At 42.0% G+C, this 21,454-nt stretch overlaps 1 protein-coding gene across 1 annotated transcript in view; it reads left to right on the plus strand.

Moving 5' to 3' along the window:
- Positions 1–21,454, plus strand: part of LOC311079758 (sodium/potassium/calcium exchanger 3) — a 53,231-nt gene that overhangs the window by 18,277 nt on the left and 13,500 nt on the right. Inside the window, exons 3-7 of the mRNA XM_084109404.1 lie at positions 11,595–11,671; positions 11,784–11,858; positions 16,749–16,833; positions 17,714–17,817; positions 18,063–18,137. Coding sequence (XP_083965530.1) covers positions 11,595–11,671; positions 11,784–11,858; positions 16,749–16,833; positions 17,714–17,817; positions 18,063–18,137 — 416 coding nt within the window. The remainder of the gene's footprint in view (positions 1–11,594; positions 11,672–11,783; positions 11,859–16,748; positions 16,834–17,713; positions 17,818–18,062; positions 18,138–21,454) is intronic.

Below are 21,454 nucleotides of genomic sequence, written 5' to 3' on the forward strand. Positions count from 1 at the left end.
GCTCTGCCACTGTGTGTCCCCATATTTGCATTAGTAAATTGTGGCCCGATGAAGCTACCTGATATCAGTTCCCACTTATTCTCACTTCTTTCTTTTTCTTAGTTTTTACATAATTCACAGGTCAGGACATGGACATGATATTTAAACACAATTGCACAACATTTACAAAAAAATTTTTTTTTTAAGACTAAATATTTAGTCATTTTATTGATTTGACTGCATTTACACTATTGTATGAGAACAAAACGTGAGCTAAATAATGGCACTGTTATCTTCTGTAGTGTTGCTTTGTAGCTGATTCAACTTTGTTTCATACTTGAATTGCTTCAGTCATACAATCAGACAGAAAGACAGATGCTGTCATATTTCTCTCATACATTCAAGCCACCAAAGCCTTTTCTCTATCCAATTTTTTCTTGCAATTTGAGGTATTTTACACTATACTTCCTTGATTTGATTGTCACATAGAACTGGGTGAGCCATCCTTGAGCTGTTTTCAGTCAGTTCAGCTGCACTGTAGCTAAACTTGGCTCCAGCTGGTAAGAAAAAGGGAAACACAAGGCCAAATTGGCTGCTTGTATCCAAGAGGCGGAACAGATGACTGTGAGGTGAAAAGTCACAGTGACGTATTTGTACACTGACACAAGCCAGACTCATTGGAAAAATGCATTTCTTCTTGCACATTTCAGGGCACTTTAAAGTGACATGACCGGTGAGTGGTGCTGAAGGGTTAATACTTTATTACATTTGAAAATAACTTACCACCTACACTAAACCCAGGGATGTACAGTGTGACATATATATGTCACACATAACATGAAAAAAATGGTTTGTGTTGTGAATAAATTTACCACAGTAGCATGCGTGCGATACAGTTTTTCGTGTGTGAGACATAGCCGTTTGTTTGTGTGAAGTGAGTGAGTGAGCGTCTGTTGTGTCACTTGTGTGCTTGTTTGTGTGTGAGGTAAATATGGAGCTGCAGAATTAACTGAAATTTAACCGAATTTGTAATTTGGTTTGTGCAATTATAAAATGTGACCCTGCCTGTGAAAACCCAGCTAAAGTAATTTTTTTGTGATTCAGCGTTTTTTACATAAAATCATCCTACACAATGTAAAGAACATTCTGTGAAAATATAACCTTGATATCTTTAAAATTGACTGAGTAAGGCCATGTCAAAGATTTGCTAAAATTCGGGCTCAGAAAATCATATTTTTGAGAAATTCCAATTTAAAGATAAGTTATTTTTTAAAACTGCAACACATTTGATCCATAGTTATCCTGCATATGTGACTTATAACACATTAAAGCTGAGATTCTCCCCTTTTTAGTGATATATGACACATCAGTGGAAAAATTCTTAAAGTTTTGTAAAACAGATCTATTTATTATGATGTACATGTCCAAAAAGCTAAAAGCATAAAAACATTGAAAACGAATGGGGGTGCCACAAGAGCTTGATCGTAGCAACAATTACCATGTCAATTCAGTGGAATGATTTGTATAACTTTATTAGTAAAATGAAATATCAGTCAAATGTCAATAATATATCAATTAAATAACATACCATTTCTCATTCTCTGAAATTATCATTCTCTTACTGGCCCACGGTGTAACATTGAGTAAATCTGGAGTAAAAAATAAATAAATAAATACAATTTCAAGGGATAGTTTACCCAAAAACTACAATTCTGTCATCATTTACTCACCCTGATGTTGTTCCAAACCTGTATGAGTTTCTTTCTTCTGCTGAACAAAAAATAAGGTATTTTAAAGAATGTTTGTAACCAGACAGTTGACAGCACCCATTGACTTCCATAGGTGCCGCCAACTGTCTGGTTACCAACATTCTTTAAAATATCTTATTTTTTGTTAAACAGAAGCAAGAAACTTATACAGGATTGGAATAACATGAGGGTGAGTATGAGTATGAGTAAATCATTTTTGGGTGAACTATCCCTTTAACAGGTCAGTCTCAAACTTTGTACACATTCTAAAATTGTCTAGATGCAAAATAAAATCCTGAGTGACAGCAACTCTCCCTCCTTGAAAAATAAAGAACACTTTTCCCCATTGAAATACTTGCAGTTGCAAGAGAAACTGATTTTCAGTTTCACATCTGGACTTCCAGCATTCGAAGCAAATTCTTCTTGCTGGTGTTCGCTCTTCATGTTCGCCAGACAAATAGCTTGGGGTTCAATCACCAAAACTGGCTTGTCCTCCTCATCATGTTGGTCACTGCCTGAAAAAGCAAAGATAATTTTTTTTCAGTTCAAAGCAAGATACCTAAAAACATGATTGTGTAACATGCAAGAATGGGAAGTGGGTTACATTTAAAATGGATAACAAAGCATTTTATATGAAAATATTAGAAAATATTTTTTCAGTTTAGTCAGACTGGATCTGATTAAAGGGGCTATATGCAACTTTTTCCCCAAAATAAACGTAACAATAGCCTTTTTATTTTACCATTTATGACTCAAACATCTCCTGATGAGCATACTGACACCTTGTCCGCTCACAGTGGGTGCACCTATAAGCCTGTATCCTATTTTTCCTATTTTCTGTCGGGTCGGATTTTTCCCGCGCTGTCTGCGGATGTGACGTCAAGCGCGTCCATGTTAAACGTTTCAGATCACTCTGCCACCACCGCTAGTCAGCAAGTAGCCTCCACTCGCAAGCAGTGCAATGGAGAAACTTACTCTTATCAGTGTAAGAGAACACTTATCTCAAACAATATATGTATTTGACTGTTCTTACCTCTGTAAACATAATGTTGACCTCCTTGCAGCAGATGACTTGTGAAGTGTGCACGTACGAGAGCGAGCAGAAAGGAAGAGCAGTTCTGTTTTTTGGCCACAGGTGTCAGTCGCGAGTTTAAATTTCAGAAAAACGCATATAGCCCCTTTAATTGAGGGGAGGGCATAGGAACAAGAAACAGCCTATAGGTGGTAAGCAGACTTCAATTCAGAGTGTAATGAAACAAATAAACATCATGCCATAAACGTAATTAATTTAAACTGACTAAATCCCAATCAACAAATGTAATAAACATTTAAATCCACTATTTTTGCATCACAGATATGTGTTAGCATTACATTGGCTGGACACTGACAGTATACATTTACATATTTAGCATAAAAAAAATAATAACAAAAACTTACCGTCAAATTCCTCGTCAGTTTCGTCAAAGAAGTGTCCTGTTCATCATCACAATCATCCTCCAGAAAATAATCCGCAATAAAACCGGTTAAATCATAATTTTGGGCAATTCCACCGAGATTAATATCAAGCTAAGTTAGCTGTTTAAGCAAGCAGCTATTTTCCGTTCCTGCTCATACTTCGGTGTCGCCGGCGAAGCCATGGCTATGTCAGATGTCAAAACAACGCATTAACGTTACCATCATCCAGCAAATAACACGTAGCAGGCCAAAAATGTCCTTAAAATAAGTTTAATATTATTGGCAGAATACTAAGCTACAAAACAAATAAGCAGTTCTTAAAATATTGGCAATGACAAGAAAAAATCACCACAGACATCTAAACGCGGCTGACATCTCTCTCTTTTTTTGCATTGTGTTGACCTGATTACCGGCGCTCGCGGATTGATATTAAAGTCTGTTTTTACTCTTTCTAATAGAAAATACACAGAAAAGAAGTTCCTGAACCGATTGATATACGAATCAGCAGTGTTGTTGCGCGAAATAAACCCAGAGACGACTGAAATCAATGTTTAGGAAGCCCACGTCCGGTTTTTTTTTTTGCGCAAAAGTATAACGTAGTGTCAATAAAATCATTAATTTCAGTATTTATCATGTTATAAATGAAAATGTAAGTATTGCATCTCAAAACCATTGGTATAATCTATCATTTACAGCAATAAACACACATGGACTATTTTTGTCATTTTTATGGCTATGATTACTTTGACGCTCGTTAACTCATAATTCGATTCTGCGACTTTAGCCGGGGTTTCACAGGCGGGGTCACAAATTGCAAAGTTTTAATTAAATATGTATATGCACAGCATGTCCTGTTTGATGGCGAAGCAAAGCATTGAGATCAGAGTTCGATCGGTTTGCAGTAAATGCTGCTCCATCTCTGCAAGCGATGTGAGTTTGAGTCACTTATAAAACATGCATTTGAAAAAGCAAGACACACCAAACATCCACACTTGTAAATAGAAGCATTTACAAACCAGTTGTCCAACAAAAAAGAACATTTAATAACGTTTTTACTCCAAACTCGCTTCTTAACGTCAGCCGGGTATTTGAAATAACCTCCATTTGTGATCTGACGTGGGTTCATATCATAGAATGAGGCAGAAATTATATTATTTTATAGTGTTCTATAGGGCTAGGTAAATGATAAAAAAAAATATATATATATATTTGTCCATATAAGGGATTTCCTTGAGCATCATACGTTTTATGACCTCTATGAGCCTTACTTCTAGACTTTCTGCGCAAGGGCACCTTCCAGTTATGAGTATGAATGAAACAGACATTACATTACATGTGTGTACTCACTAATGCGCACAACTTCCTATTTGCAGTAAAACTGAAAACTTGCGTTTAACTGATGAACTACTTGTGTTTGTTTTCAGAGATGGTAACGTCTTGGTTACGTATGCCCTCGTTACGTCGCAATGACAAATGGGGTTTCGCTTAGAAAGCCTCTCACCTTCGAGTATACAAAACGAGCCAATGGCAAGAAAATGCCATGGGTCTGCGGAATTTGCATAGCGTAACTCTGCCCCACCTCGTGGGTATATAAGGAAGTATGCTGGCAACATGCAGTTATGTTTTCTCGCTGAGGAGCCAAGACTGAACTCAGGCGTTCCAGCGGTACAGCGGAAGTGGCAGGGAGACGTAACGTCTCCGTTCCCTACTCAGGGAACAATGGTTAAATACGTAACCGAGACGTTCCCTTTCATGGTCACTATGAGTTACGTCGTGACGACGAATGGGGTTCCCAGTCTAATAATGCCACCTCGGCTGTCTTCCAGTGCCCTGCATAAGTCTGAGCTCACTGTCTTGAGACTAGCACGGACGAAGGACTCCTACTTAACACAGGAATACCAAGGTACACTGGGAAGCATATCTCAGTGGAAATATGCAGATAGTGCCTGCCTGAAGGGGGTGGGGGGGGGGGATTTACAGAATACACATATGACCCGAGAGCGGGCTGCATATGGAGAAACACTGGGGTGTCCAGCCCGGAGGCTGGAATGTTTCAACCCCAGGGGGGGGCAAGGTGACTTGCCAAGGGAAAGACACATGCTCAGAGAGGCTTACAGTGGAAATACACATGTGGGGGTCGCCCAAGGGGGGAACCATGCACATGGAGGCACCTAGCCAACGCGAAAGCTGCCGGTGGCATAACTCTGGCGTTGACGTCAACAGTGCTGGAGGAACTCAGGGCTTCTCGGGGGAAGCTCACCTGAGGAGAATATCGCACGTATCCAGTCCGAGGAGTGGAATGGCGAGCAAGCGAAGACACCTGAGCAGATCCTAGTACCGGCTAGTTGAAGCGAGTACATGAGAGGATATTGGCTCCACTCGGAGATAGTAGAATCTCACGAATGTGTTGGGTGTCGCCCAGCCTGCAGCTCTGCAGATGTCTGTTAGCGAGGCGCCATGCCCAAGAGGAAGCCAAACTCCGGGTGGAGTGTGCCTTCACACCAAGGGGGCATGGTCGACCTTGCTGCTGGTATGCCAAGCAATGGCGTCCACTAAGCCTTTCCCTTCAGCTTCCCACCATAACAGACAAAGAGCTGGACTGAGGTCCTGAAACACTGCGTTCTGTCTACGTAAGCACGAAGGGCGCGTACTGGACAGAGCAGTGCCAAGGCTGGGTCTGCCTCCTCCGAGGGCAGGTTCACCACCTGATTTCGAAAGGGAGTGGTGGGAACCTTGGGCACATATCCAGGCCAGGGTCTCAGGATCACGTGAGAGTAGGCTGGCCCAAATCCCAGGCATGCTTCGTCAACCAAAAATGCCTGCAGGTCCCCTAGCCTCTTAATAGAGACCAATGCAACCAGGAGCGCTGTCTTCATTGACAGGAACTTAAGCTCCACTGATTTGCAGAGGCTCAAAGGGAGCACTCTGCAGGGCAGTTACAACCACTGAGAGGTCCCAAGAGGGTACGAGAGGAGGGCGGGGAGGAAAGGAGGTCCTTCCTCAGAGGAATTGGCCAGGGAGGTGCTGTCGCGAAGAGTACTAGTTCGGAAAACAAGTCCGGGTGGGCCAATGCGGCGCAACCAAAATTACCTGCTCCTCGTCTTCCCTTCTCTTGCACAGATCAGGGAGGACGAGGATGGGTCTGTGCAAGAAGACTCACTGGGGAAATGCATACTTGCAGAGGCCCCACGGCCAGCTGTGTGCCAGTGCATCCGTGCCCTCAGTCGGGGAGTAAAACAGGCTGCAATGGGAGTCATGGGAGGCAAACAGATCTACCTGTGCGTCGCCGAATTGTTCCCAAATCAGCTGAACCGTCTGGGGATGGAGTCTCCATTCTCCAGGGAGAGGCTGAAACCGTGAGAGCTCATTGGCTGCACGATTCAGGTCTTCCAGGATATAAATGGCTCAAAGCGACCTCAGATGCTTCTGACTCCATAGGAGGAGCATAGAGCATAGACCACCTTGTTGGTTGATGTACGCTACTGTTGCGGTATTGTCTGAGCGGACTAGTACATGTTGGTTCTTGAGCAACGCACGGAAGCGGTGCAGAGCCAAACGTACCGCCAGCAACTCGAGGCAATTGACAATTGACGAAAGGCGCTGGGGTCCTGTCCAGGGCACTCCGGCCCGTAGAAAACAGGTTCGTCCACGGGGTGAAGGTCTGACGGCAGGTCGGAGTAACTGGTACTTGGAGCGTGCCTCGTTGCCATGCCCACCTCGGGACTCGATCGTGAAGCCAGAGCTGAAGCAGTCTCATATAAAGCAACTCGAGCGACGTAGCTGCGGCTGCCATATGCCCCAGGAGCCTCTGAAATCATTTCAGAGGAACCGCACTGTTGTCCTCGAACTGTCTCAGGCAAGTCAGCAGTGACTGCGCATGCGCGCACATGGTGACGGAGTCGATTTCCATACAGAGAAAAGAGATCCTCTGCACGGGGGAGAGTTTGCTTTTTTCCCAGTTGACCTGAAGGCCCAGGTGGGCTAGGTGCCGGAGCACTAGGTCCCTGTGTTCGCAAACCTGGTCTCGAGAGTGAGCTAGGATCAGCCAGTCGTCGAGATAGTTCAGGATGCAAACCCCGTGTTGCCATAGTGGCACAAGGGCTGCCTCAACGACTTTCATGAAGACGCGAGGAGACAGGGCTAGCCCAAATGGGAGAACCACATATTGATATGCCCGCCCCTCAAAAGCAAACCGTAGGAACGGTCTGTGTCGAGGCAGAAGGAAGTAGGCGTCCTTCAGGTCAATCGCTGCAAACCAATCCAAGGGACGAATGCATTCGAAAAGGTGTTTCGCTGTCGACATCCTGAACGGAAGCCTGTGAAGGGATCGGTTCAGGACGCGCTGGTCCAGGATTGTCCGTAACCCACCAGTTTTCTTGGGTACAATGAAGTAGGGGCTGTAGAACCCAGACTTCATTTTGGCTGGAGGGACAGTCTCGATCGCACCCCTCGCCATTAGGGTGGCGATCTCCGTATGCATGATCTGGGCATTGCCACTAACCATGGTGTAGCGGACTCCCCGGAAGCGACCGTACAAACTGAATCGCATAGCCAAGCCTGATGGTTCTCGCGACCCAGCGGGACAGGTTGGGAAGCTCTAGCCAGGCTCCCAATAACTGTACCAGTGGGGTCACGCAAACCACAGACGTAACTTCGATGGGGCAGCGAGGCGGAATGACTGGCTAAGACATGGGTGGCGTAGCATCCCGGTGTAGGGGCACAGCCATAAGCCGCATCCTGACAGAGGAGGCCAGGGAAGAACCAGCGTTCCACGGGGGCCTGCTCTGACAGGGGTCTGGTGACAGAGGGGGACGAGAGTGGCGAGGCGGAGCGTCGCACACTGCCATCCACGGCCTCTTGGGTCTTGGAGGAAGGGGCATCAGTTCTTAGAAAACAAAATAATCTCAGGAGCTGGTAGCAGGACCACTCCTGCTCCTGAGATTATTTTGTTTTCTAAGAACTGATGCCCCTTCCTGAGCCCTAACTCCAATCTGCCCGTCTCAGGAGTGCTGCTTAGCCTGGCGTTTGGCCGGCTTAGGGGCGTAAACGGGTGGTGCCGCCCTCCTGTGACCTCCTCCTGCTCAGGGCCGGTGAAGGCTCGAGGGGAGGAGCGGCAGGGAGGCATGTACGGAAACCGCACGTACGGATGACCGTCGGTGCAGAAGGGCCTCAGTCTGCTGCTGGGGGGTTGAAGACTGTTGGGTGCAGTCCTCAACCACACCGCCGAAGAGCCCAGCCTGGGACATGGGGGAACTGAGAAAACGAGTTCTCAGACCCCCTCACATCAACCTGGCTGAGCACATTCCTGGACCACACTTGTGGACATCACCTGGCCCAGGGATCACGCAGGTACCGATGTCACCCGTAGAGCGAGGTAAGTGAAGTGCGCAGCAGATCGACCAGCCTGGACATGGGAGGCATAGCGTCCCTGCGTGGGGGCGTGGTCGAGTTTTCGCGTTCTGTCAGTGTTGGCCAGGGAAGGACCAGCATTCCACGACGGCCTGGTCTCACTCACGGTTCAGCACTCCCTCGAAGGCGAAGGCGACACACAGCACTGCAGACCGTGATAGACCGACCCGGAGGCGTCCTGATGCACGTCCGAGAGAAAGGCACTGGGGGCGAGTGCTGGTAGTGCAGCACGTGCCGCGTCCAGGAACCAATCGTCAAGCCTACAGTGCTCGGGGGGAGGGCGGCGCCACTCTAACCGATGCTTTCAGCTTCCCGGGAAAGCATGGCCGTCAGCTCTGGATCTGACTCGGCTAACGCTGGCACTCTCGAGGGAGGCAACGCAGTCGAATCCTCAGGAATCAAGCCCGCCTTGTGATGCTGTGAAAGACTTGACATCATCCGCTGGAGCCCCAAAAGAAAACACTGGGTCCCCGAGAGGAACCAGGCACACACGGAAGCTCCACGGTTTGCGATGTGGAGGGGGGCGTGGCCCGAGGAATGACTCGTCAGTTATTGTGCCACACCATAACCCTCAGATCACCTCGATCTAAACATCGCGATGGTCATGTTCCCGCAATGAAACCATGACTCATCCACGACCGTTAGGCAGATGGATCATGCACCCACATCCAGAAAACACACGGACGAACCGTCTTGAAAAAAGACGTGCCACGCGCAGCTCTTTTAGAGAGAGAAAAAAGCTCATCAGAGTGCTGAAGCTCCCAGGGAGAAGCACACACACTGTCGACAGATCACTGCACAGATCAGCAGCAGGCAATGTGATCTCACTGGAACACGCCGTTGCACCAGCACACTGGAGAGCTGCTCGTCTTGTAGAGTGAAGATAATTCAGAATGGCTTGTGGGAGTGAAGAAAACTCTTTCGCTCCGAAGCGAAAACATAACTGCCAGCGTACTTCCTTATATACCGACGAGGTGGGGCGGAGTTATGCCATGCAAATTCCGCAGACCCATGGCATTTTCTTGCCATTGGCTCGTTTTGTATACTCAAAGGTGAGAGGCTTTCTAAGCGAAACCCCATTCATCGTCACAACGTAACTCATAGTGACCACGAAAGGGAACTGATGTTTTTTACTTGTGCTACAATTTTGTGGCCTGTATTACAAAAATGTCAACCTCTGTAGCCCCAGTGCTATGTTAATAAAAGCCCTGAAACCCTACACTAAACCTAACTGATAGTGTTAACAAAAGCACACATGGTCTAAAAACACACTTGCTGATGTAACTGTGCCATTTTATCTTGCTTCTACAAGTCTTTGAGCTCTTTATTGTGTCTCGGGTTTCACAGGTCTCGTACCCAAACGCTCCACATCACAGGTGCAGTGCTGTACCAGGTGAACTACCGAACAAGTTTACTACATCAAAAAAGCCAGACAAATGGAGCTGGTTATGTGATGCAAACATTAAAATGTATTTGTTTACAAATAATGCAATGACAGGTTGGCATTTATGTGAGGTTGAGACTAAAAAAACAATTGTGAAAATAGAGTGTGTAAGTTTCCATTATCCTAGATTTTCCCTTTATACAGTTTGTCTTAAAATCATTCACTTGCTCTGCAATCTGATTTACACACTTTCCTCTATTTTTGTTGGAGTCAAACACCATCTTATATGTGTGTCTTTCTCACAGAACCCCAAGACTTTCCCCCTGGGAGAGGGGAATGAAGTATTTTTAGCAGTTGCACTTCTGTGTTGCTTGTCATCTCTTTGTCCCTCCTTTTTTTCCATATTTCCTGATTCAAGTCCATGGGAAAGATATATTCTCCACCCAGTTTCTCACTTTCGCTCTGTTGCCATTGGCTTCCTGCCGCTGCTCATCAACAATTCTCTGCCCTAGGGAAGACGTCTCCATAGTAACTGCCTTCGCTGAGGCAACTCGTCAGGACGTTCAGTGGAGCCAGGTTATTTCAGCACGATTCAGCGATGTACATAGAGCCAAAACATGTCTTTTGACACTGGGCTAGAGAAGAGGTGAAGAAGATGACAGGAAAGAGAAAGGAAAAAGAAATGATGGACAGAAAGAGCGAGAGAAGGAAAGAAAGTCAATCAATGAGAGAAAGCAAAACAAACCATTGTAAATAAAGGAGGGGTGAAGAGGTTTTGTCTGGGATGTAAAGGGCAAGAAAAGAAAATCATTCCTGTGCATGCATTTGTTCTTTCTGCCTTCTCCTAAGGAAGTCTGTGAAGCAGCATCCCAGTGGAAAATTGTATTGCTCAGAGTCAGAGGTGCTTTTCCAAAACATTACTGAGAACTTATTTCTCCTAAAATATCTCGTAAAAATGAGTCAATTGACATGCTGTCAACAATATAGAGCTATAAAATGAGCGTGGATAATAGCAACATGATCTTATTGTATGTATTTATACTTAAAATGTGTCAATACCACAGCATGCGTACATTTACCTTTGTTTGCATAGGCACTAAACGTACAATATTGATTTATTGACAGCTTCTTAAACTAATTTACGAATGAACAAATTTACAGAAGTACAAATATTTACGAATCTTTATTTAATCTGTGAAGACTTAATTCATGGAATTAATTGGTTAATTCTACTATATGATCAACGAGATTTTGGGTGATGTGTTTGACTTCACAGAGTAGATCGAGATGGTATATTGTAAGTAAAATTATTGTCACTAAAAAAATTTCTGTCTGTTTCATTTTTTTTATATTGTTGAAAAGTGGTTTTGTAGAGGTTGTGTGTATGTGTGACCTATGAGTGTGAAGAAGGGAGGCTTCAGTAGCACAATGATGGGCTGCTATAAATAGAAGTGGGTTCTGTCATCATTAAAGTTCATATTCCTCTCTGTCAGACTGTATTTATTTCCTGAACATGCAACTAGTCCACCCCACATTAAACTAAATGGGTTTTGAAAATCCAACAAGCACAATTTTTTCTAATGATTCCATGTCCATACTATGTGGTATCTTCCCATTAGCAATTCATGAGTTCCCTGAGGACATCTTCACCAAAGAACAGCGGAAGAGAGGTGCCATACTACTACACGTGCTATGTGTGAGTGAGATGCATCTATCTATCTATCTATCTATCTATCTATCTATCTATCTATCTATCTATCTATCTATCTATCTATCTATCTATCTAATCTTCTCTCTTCTTGTTGCAGGCCATCTATATGTTCTACGCACTTGCTCTTGTTTGCGATGACTATTTTGTCCCCTCCCTGGAGAAGATCTCAGAGGTGAGTCAAGCCACCTGTCAGACATTTCAGCTGGAAAACGAATGACAACACGTTACTTTTGCCATTTCTCTGAAAACGAAGTGATGACAGCCTTGTTTCCCTGCTCCCATGGGTCAGCACTGATGCTTTGTGTCATGAACTCTGGGTTAAGTGTTAATTAACACATCAAGATTGGAAGTTGTGTTTCCTTTTGGGAAATTCCCTTTATTCATGTTCCTTTAGGAAATTACCTTTGTTCACAATTTGTCAGGATTTAATAATTCCTTTAAAACAGCAGAGATTCATGCCACTGGGAACCCTTGTGAAAAAGAAGTAAACTTAGCATACTTTTAAAAAGAGTACTTATTACAGAAACAATATACTTTAAAAGAATATACATAAGTTCTGTCACTGTTATGTTCTGTTAGTTTCTGTTTTCATGGACTTTCAGTTTGTTTTCATTTGTCACGTGTCCTTGTGCAGATTCCCGCCACTCATCTGTCTCCTTGGTTACCGTCATTATTAGTTCATATGTGTCAGCTGTGTTTAATTAACTATCTTCATTTGTGTTTAGTACTTAAGTTGATCCCTCTCCTGCACTCCTGGTGTGGTCACAGTTATGTTATTGTGTTTGCTATCTGTCTGCCTGCTTAAGGGAATAGCATTATTAAAACTATTGTTGTTTGGAACCTTCTTCTCCTGTCTTCATCTGTTCGCCTGCAAACACTCCGTGACATAGGGATGGGCAAATGAAGCCTCAAGAAGCACTGAGGCTTTCCCCTGATTGTTCCGGGAAAAGATTTGAAGCATCAAGAGTGTCGAAAACAGTACCATCTTGTGGCAGGTCAAATTTATAGCAGCCATAAACCCGAGTGCGTGGCGCCGTTGTTTTATCTATTTAGCGCAAATAAAAGCCTGACAATGCTAAATGTTAAAATTATACAATAATATAATATAATTCACATATTAAAGTGTGGCAATAAATTAAATGTAACAATTATATTAATACTAATTATAAAAATACAAACAGAGTTGCTTGATGCAAGTAAATGGTGGTCTAAATATTTTATGGTTTCTATGCTGTTTATATGGCAGAATATATGATCGTGTAACATAGGCTATAGGCTTATTTATTATAAAAAAAAATAGTAAATGGACTTAAACTTCCAAAAACCTGTAGAGTAGTGGTCTGGGTTCAAACATTCCGACACGCAAAGTGAAGCATTCACGTGACATCACTACCGTGACAGAAAGCAAGGCTTCGTTTTTCGTTGATCATGTGTTTCTCTGAAAACATAACGCGCTCTGGCACGTAGCTTGACTAGCTTCATGAGAAATTGCGCTGCAAACTCAATACATGCTTTGAAGCTTCAGTGTCATAAGTAACATCACTACCGTGACAGCTGACAGGACCAAAAATGGACTACATAGCGCAATTCACTGCTGTGGCACGTGAGAGCCAGAACTTTTTCGTTTTCACCAAAAGATTTTGCCGTCTTGCACTCACCTGCCCTTATGATGACGAGACCCTGAAGTCACTTTTCTGGATCGGGGCAAACTATTATCATCCCTTCGACCTCTTAAACACCAAAGAACTAAACTGGAGAGAGGTCGTCATTAAGTGTTTGCAGAGTTTCGCATCCTGATCCAGAGAACAGCCAGACCCAGAGCAAACTTCTACACCAACGACCACGGAGAAGTCACGTGACTACCCCCCCAACCAGCGGCCGAGGGAACGGAAGCGGAGGACTGGCTGATAGACTTCGATGGGGAGATATCAACACCCACCCAGTATCAGAATCATCTTTATTGTCACAAGGGAACTGTGACTGTATCTGTGTGTAAGCGCAACAATATGAACTGGGATTTATTCTTTGCGATATCCTGTGTGGACTGCATCATAATTACAGTCAGCCTCTCAAGTTTGGTTGCATCACCACCACCACCACAATGCTGGTGATGCCTTGTCAGGACGTCGAGCCGCAGGTCATGCAACCACCAGCAGCGCCTGTCCAAGAGGATACTGCGAGCTGCCTCCAGCCTCGGATCGCTTCGCTCCATCTTGGCCTGTCGACCTATCGGCTCCGTCTTGGCTCTCTCACCTTCGGCTCCACCAGAGACCCTTGTCCCACCGGCTCCCCCTTGGTTAGACGTCACACCTCTTCCACCACGGATTTTCGGGTCATCTGCCGAGCTCAGTCCGTCCACCCCTTTGGCTGCAGCAGGTTCCTCCTTTCTGTCGATATCGCCTCTGTTCCCAGGTACTCTGGCATCTCCCACGATGTTCGTCGCCGCGACATCACTTGGGTCTCCAGAACCAGCGATATCGCTCAGCTCCCTTGCCCCTCCGTCTGGGCCATCGGATCCACCGGCTCTGTCTCCGTCGGTCGTCGCCCAGATGTCAAAAGCCATGCCAGCAACATCTTGGCTCCTCCCTCGTCTCCGCCGTGGGCTGTCAACACTAGAGAGCTCTGGGTCTGTGCCATCAGGAACTCTACATCGTTGCTGCTGGGGTCTCGTCGCCCTACCGTCACAATCCCTTTGAGTCGTCCTGCCGTCACCAGCCCGTCGCCACATCCTGCTATCGTCCCTCCTTTTCTGCCTCTCACCATCCCATCACCATCACCTCGTCCAACTCCAAAGCCCCCTCTGGCCCTCCCTCTGTTGTTCCGTCAGGGGGGCATGATATCACCATTATGTTCTGTTAGTTTCTGTTTTTGTGAAAAGACACATTTGTCACGTGTCCTTGTGCAGATTCCCACCACTCATCTGTCTCCTTGGTTACCGTCATTATTAGTTTATATGTGTCAGCTGTGTTTAATTAATTTTCCTAATTTCTGTTAAGTACTTAAGTTGTTCCCTCTGCTGCACTCCTTGTCTGGTCACAGTTATGTTATTCGTGTTTGCTATCTATCTGTCTGCCTGCCTGCCTTCGGGAATAGTATTATTAAAACTATTGTTGTTTAGAACCTTCTTCGTCTGTTCGCCTGCAAATACCCCGTGACAATTTCAAACTGAATGCAATGTTTTCAGACACTTAACTGTAAGTTAATTGTAATTAAATTAAACCTGTTTGTGCTTTGGCTTGACCTTGCCAATGCTTACGGTTCAATACCTTAACCAACACCATGGTGACATATGCGCAAAAAATGTATGGGCTAATTTGTTTAAAGCTTAATTTTTCGTCAGGCACTAATTTGCAGACTCTCATTAATCTACGCAGTTGCGGGGTTCACTTGTTTAAGCAGCAATCAAGGCAAACAGACATTTCAAAAACAAAACAAAAGGAAGGAAAGAAAGAAAAGTAATGTGTGGGCTGATCCACACATCTCTACTGTAAAATAACATGCTATCCGGATCCAACACAAGAGAAGTATTAGTAATAGTAAAAAATTGTCTATTGAGCAAGTTACCTAATAAATTTCATAATCCAATAATTAATAATCCAATGAGTGCTGAACATTAAGTGGCATACATCTACCCAAAATATTTCACAACCAGAACGGAACTAACATATGGGATAATCCAGGGCTAGGTGTGCATTAAACAATTTTAATGCACGACGTGGAGGCAAAGAACCACCTGACGTGAAACGGAGACTCGGAATGGTAAAAATGATGGTTATTTTCGTCAGTTCCCTAGTGAAAAAAAAAAAAGTATTTGAAACACATGTATACTTTTATGTATCTGAAATCCATTTATTTTGTGCTAAGTATACTACAAATACATTCGCATATTTATGTACTTAATAAAAATTACTCTGCACTTGTACTTTTGGTATACTGTACTAAACTGGTATACTTCAAGTCTGCTAAATTGGAACAACTAATTGTGTACTAAATGCACTTTAATTGTGGAGAAGTAGTGTTGAAGTCAAAATAAATATATACCTAAGTATACTCGATTGTGCTAAAGTGGAACTGGTACACTTTAAATATCTTGCATTTAAAGAGTGATATTATACAGAGATCATACAATCCTTATTAATAATGATATTAAAACACATTTTAGGCTTAATATTAAGAAATGTGCATTGTGCAATAAAGAAATAGTCCAAATAAAGTTGAATTACAATTTTAAAGTCTTAAATGATATGTCAGTACGTATGTTAATGGATTTGAAGTATACTGTCTACAGGTCGTTAGATCTAGCATTCTGCCCAGTTTATACACACCAACTTTTTTTTATTTAAATTTGGTAAATAAATTTAAAAGAAAAAATTGGTCCAAAGATGCATCCTAGGATGCACTGGGACACATCCTAAGTGATGTTTCTGAGTTCCTCTTGTGTTTCGGGTCTTTCATCATTATACTCCCTCAGGTGACCCAGCTAGGGTTGAACAGACCCTGACTTGTGTCCCAGCAGCATTAGCCCACGAATAACTCCTCCTGATCCACAGCCATCTAGATCCACTAGCCCTCTCTGCAGTTTCCATTGTAGACTTAATAGAAGTAATTTCGTAATTACTTCTATTGTCTTTTAAATGTACTGCTGAATATATTTTATTGTCAGTTCTAATGAAACTTGTAGGTCATGTATTTTAATATATTTGTAATTACACAAACTTTGTAATGATACAGTTGCAATTTAGTACCTTTAAAATATAATGTAATATTAAAATATATATAATCTGCAGGTACAAATAATAGTTTTTTTGTTGTTGTTTTTTTATATACTTTTTGGTGTACATTACAAGTGCACATTCAGTACAATAGAGCACACTTCTTTTTAGCAAGGGAAGTTTGGTTGATGTACATGGCATTTGGTGTGGTATCCATGAGTGCAGATAAATATTTTGAAACATTGTGTAAGACACTGTACAAGGAATTGTCAAAGAGACAGTTTTATTATTTTCTTATTATTGCTAGTACCCATGATTAATCATCTACTGTATATAATGCTTTTTACTAGAATCTGCAGCTGAGTGAAGATGTGGCTGGAGCTACTTTTATGGCTGCTGGAAGTTCTGCTCCCGAATTATTTACTTCCTTAATTGGTCAGTTTTCTTTTTCACTATCTTTGATTACCTACCTCCACTTAATTGGTTATGATTGGTTAAGATGTGCACATACTACTTTTTATATATTACATTACAAAAGTCCTGTCCTCAAAAAACTGTGATGACAGATTGATGCATATTTTTTTTTGCAAAATGTTTACCTTTTTTTAAAAGGTAAATCATAATTGACTCACCTTCATTACAAACCCATTGAACACAAAAGGAGACATTTTAAATATTCAAGTTATATAACTTTTCCATACAATGAAAGCACATAATGTCAAATGCAGTATGACATGACTTTCAGTCAAGCTTATGTTGAAACTGTTCAATACTTTAAATATATTATAGACAATACATTATAGTATGACTTTCTTTTACAATATATATACATAATTTCCTGTAAATCTGCTTTGAAACAATGTGTATTGTAAAAAGCAGCACACAAATAAAGTATTGAATAAAGAATTGACTTGATGAAGTTACCAGGGGCTGTCAAGCTCTACTGAGGACAGAAATGTAAGTCCTTGTTTACTGAAAATCTCGTTCAAATTAATATATAGTTAATTTTTTTCAGTTTGTTACCTTCAAACAGTTATTATATTCCTTCAGAAAAATAGCTGAAACATTCTTCAAAAGTTAATCCTTTTGTGTTCTTTGGATGAAATGTATACAGGTTTGGAACAACATCAAGGTATATTTATCATAGGTGCTCTTTATCAAACTAATCAAATGGCTAAACTGTGCATTTTTACCAAGTCCATTGAGTTCTTTTTTTATATAATTTAAACCACATGGTAAAATGTGAAATTTGTTTAATGATCAATGTAATTCCTCTGCCACATATTGTTACCATTGTTCATGTGCTTGATGACAGGTGTATTTATCACAGAGGGGGATGTAGGCGTAGGCACCATTGTAGGGTCGGCTGTCTTCAACATACTGGTCATCATTGGAGTGTGTGGCATCTTTGCCCGTCAGGTAGACATACTGATCTAATCTGACCTCATCATTCATTCCTCTCAGCTTATGAGAAAATTTTAGCAGAAGCATAAAATTGTGTGAAGAAGGTACAAATGAACTTTGCGAGAAAAAGTCTGAATTGTGAAAAATAAACTTGCAATTGCAAGAAAAAAAAAAGTCAGAATTGTGAGCTAACACTTGGAATAAGAACACTTGAAATAAGAATATTGCCACAGTTTCTCGTGTGTTCATTTGTGCCCTAGACGGTGGTCCTTACCTGGTGGCCTATGTTCAGAGACTCGTTGTACTACATCTTCTCAGTGTTGGCCTTGATTTTGGTGAGTATATGGGTACATATGAGAGAGGACAAAAGAGAAGAGAAATAGTATAAAGCAATTTATATTGTTTTATTAAGACAGGGTTTTGCAAATGGGTGTTCATGAGGGAACTGCAGGGGATTCATGAGTTGATGAAAAGCTAATGAATTAATTCAACTAAATGTAACATCGAAATAACCAAATTGGGCTGCAGAATTCATTGAAATAAAACTAAAATAGCAATATATATTATTAAATCGAGATTATCAAATCAAAGAAGTTCCATTTTGAGTGGAACTCAATGCTGCAGCTGCGTATGGGAACACTTCTGCATGAGCCGGTTTCTGAAGCACGTGTGGAAAAAGACAATCTTGATTGGTCAACTGCATGGTCAGGTGACATAGCATCAGTGTGTAACTAAGAACATAAATAGATGCCTGAAATGCACATCACCAGCTTCTCAAGAGAAGAAAGCCAGGCAGATGACACATTTGCAGAGATTACGGGTCCGCAACCAAATAAGGCCGAAGGAAATGTTGAGCAGATGGGTGTTCCCCTTTCTTTCTATCCTTCCTCGGACTATGTACAAACAATGATCTCATCATTCTTTTATGTATCTTTGTATCTACAAGTTTCTTAAATTTTTCTCCCTGTATCTAAAAAAAAAAAAGTTATATTGACAGTACTTCTAGTCATCATACAGACTGTGTTGTAACTGGCTGATTATTGGCTGTGCTTAATAAGCTCTCTATTTTAGCACTTTCCTCTCAATTTTAAATGCTAAATAGGCATCAGGAGTTTTACCTGGGATATACTAATATATATATATATATATATATTAGTATATTCACGTGTCTCATTCACGTGTCTCATTCACTATTTATATATATATTAGTATATTCACGTGTCTCATTTTTTACATCTGAGGCATATCTGCAGACCTCGAGTTCCTTCCTGGGGTCTTTCCATAGTTCTGGAAGTCTTATCAGAGGCTCTGGTTGAGCCCTTGGAGTCAGACTCAGAGAAGTTTCTGACTTTGCTTAAGAGACAGAGCAGAGAAAGAGCAGATGATAAAGAAACGAAGGAAATGATTGTGGATTTTAGGAGGGTCGTTAGTAGCCTTCCGGTTCCTATCTACATTGGAGGAACATCTATTGAGGTCATCCCTAGTTTCAAATATCTGGGAATATACATCGACCATGACCTAACCTGGCATACTAATGCCATGAGTATAATAAAGAAGGTCAATTAATGGCTGTACTTCTTGAGGAGGCTCAAGAGGGCTGGGCACTACAGTCCTTACATCCTTCTATAGGTGTGCAGTGGAGAGTATTATCACGTCATGTGTTACTGTGTGGTTTGGAAACTGTTCTGCTACAGACAGGAAGGCTCTGCAGCTGTCTGTGGTGAAATCGGCACAGAGGATTACTGGCTACAGTTTTCCAACAATTGAGGATATTTACAGTAGTATGGACTGTTTGCCCCGCTTCTCTCAGGAAGAAGGTTGTGCTCCATCCAGGCAAGAACAACTAGGCTCAGGAATAGTTTTTATCCAGAGGCTGTTCGACTGACAAATTATTGTTCTTCTGCTCTGCGTGCAATAATATAGATACGTGCATGTGTAATACAGTTTTGATGTTTTTTTTAATAACAGTATTATTTAGACATGTTATGTGCAATAATATTTGACTATTTATGTCCTAATTTATCACTAATTATTGCACTGTTTTTATTCTTGCATTGTCTATTCTAGTTTTTTATTGCTATTATGCTATTTATTAACGAAGTTGCTTAGACATACTCCCTAGTTTCAAATGTTTTTATTGGTTAATGTTTTTATTTTGTTTTTTGACCGGATCCTTAGTACTTAGTTTCGTTCCTTCATGTAAAAATGTGTATGGAATGACAATAAAAGACCCTTGAACCTTGAACCCTTGAACCTTGAGAACTGGAGATTTGCAGGCCCTTTTAGTTGCCCCCTCCTGCTTAGTTTTTGCCCCATGGACTAGTCAAAGTTCTATTGTACCCGAGATTGGGTTACGTTACATAGGTGCTGTTTTCGATTGCCCATTCGGTCATCCTTTAAGTCTTTTCTCCTCCACCGTTTGACTTGCAAGAGTGAGAAAGGCTTCATCTCTTGTCCCCAGTCAGGATTATTCCTTCTGCACACATTTATATAGTTCTTCAGTTGGATGGATTTTACCCCAGGATTCAGGTCCTTTTGGGTATAATCTTTCTTTTCTGGCCATAAGGTTTATAAAACGAAAGTGCAGCCTTATTAGTTGGTCGTTTCTCTTTGCTAATGAGGTGCGCAGTGCTAAGAGTGTGGTAGGCTTAAGGTGCACCATTATGAAATGTTTTGTGCTACAGCGGGCTGTCCCTTTCTGCTCACATTCATGGGTTTTATTCTACAGTATATTTTGTATTGCAAAGGAAGGATTCTTAGGAATCTTATGGAGGCTAAAAGGTCTGTGCGTATCCATACTTCACAACCTAATTGCCTTAGTATCTTCCAGTCTTTGTGATTCAAAAGGTGTTCTCTGTGGAGAAGTTTAGCCTTTATATTAGGTTAAGTTTCTTTTCAGGTCTGTGAAGTGCACAGTATGTTTCACCTCCTGGCACCCAGGGGACTACCTTCTTAGAGAAGAACTCTAAGATTGTGCCCTTTCAGTCTTGACAATGTCAGTTACCTGTGGAACGTGGTAGGCTTCGTCCTTGGGGTAATGAGGCACACTCTGCATGGAGTGTACTGTGTACGCCTCTTGGGGCTTTTTTTCGAATTAATATCCCTTTATATGTTTGAGCTCCGGCAGGCTGGCCCTTTCCACACAATCATGGATGTTTATTGTTGAATTGGATTGACCCCAGGCTTTGACTCCTTTGTGTTAACCCTCTGGGGTCTGATTGTGTTTTTGGGCCCTGGTGAAGTGTTGACATTCCCTGACGTGTGCTTTTTTCAGTTGCTTTTAAACATATTAATGGCTAAAGTCTCATTACACTGTATTCAGCACAAACGGGGCTACAATAATATGTGAGAAACATGTATGTACATGTTTGTATTTTGGAGAAAATAATGTTTATGTGTGGTTATAGAAAAAAAAATTAAGTCACTGAAATAAGATCACAAAAAAACATATTAAATACTTGTCCACAAGACTTCTGAGAACTGGCTCTTGTAGCCTAGAGTTTTAACTTCAAAATTATGTGAATATCATCCTGCTACTCATTCAATATTTTGATTTAAATTTTGTAAGAGATTTTTTGTTTACAAAGGCCATATGAGAGTAGGCATGAATGATCATGAATAATGCTTTGATTCACACCTGAGGAGATTAAAA

This window comes from Abramis brama (genome assembly GCF_963993115.1).
Source record: "Abramis brama genome assembly, chromosome: 3".
In the NCBI taxonomy this organism is placed as follows: Eukaryota; Metazoa; Chordata; class Actinopteri; order Cypriniformes; family Leuciscidae; genus Abramis; species Abramis brama.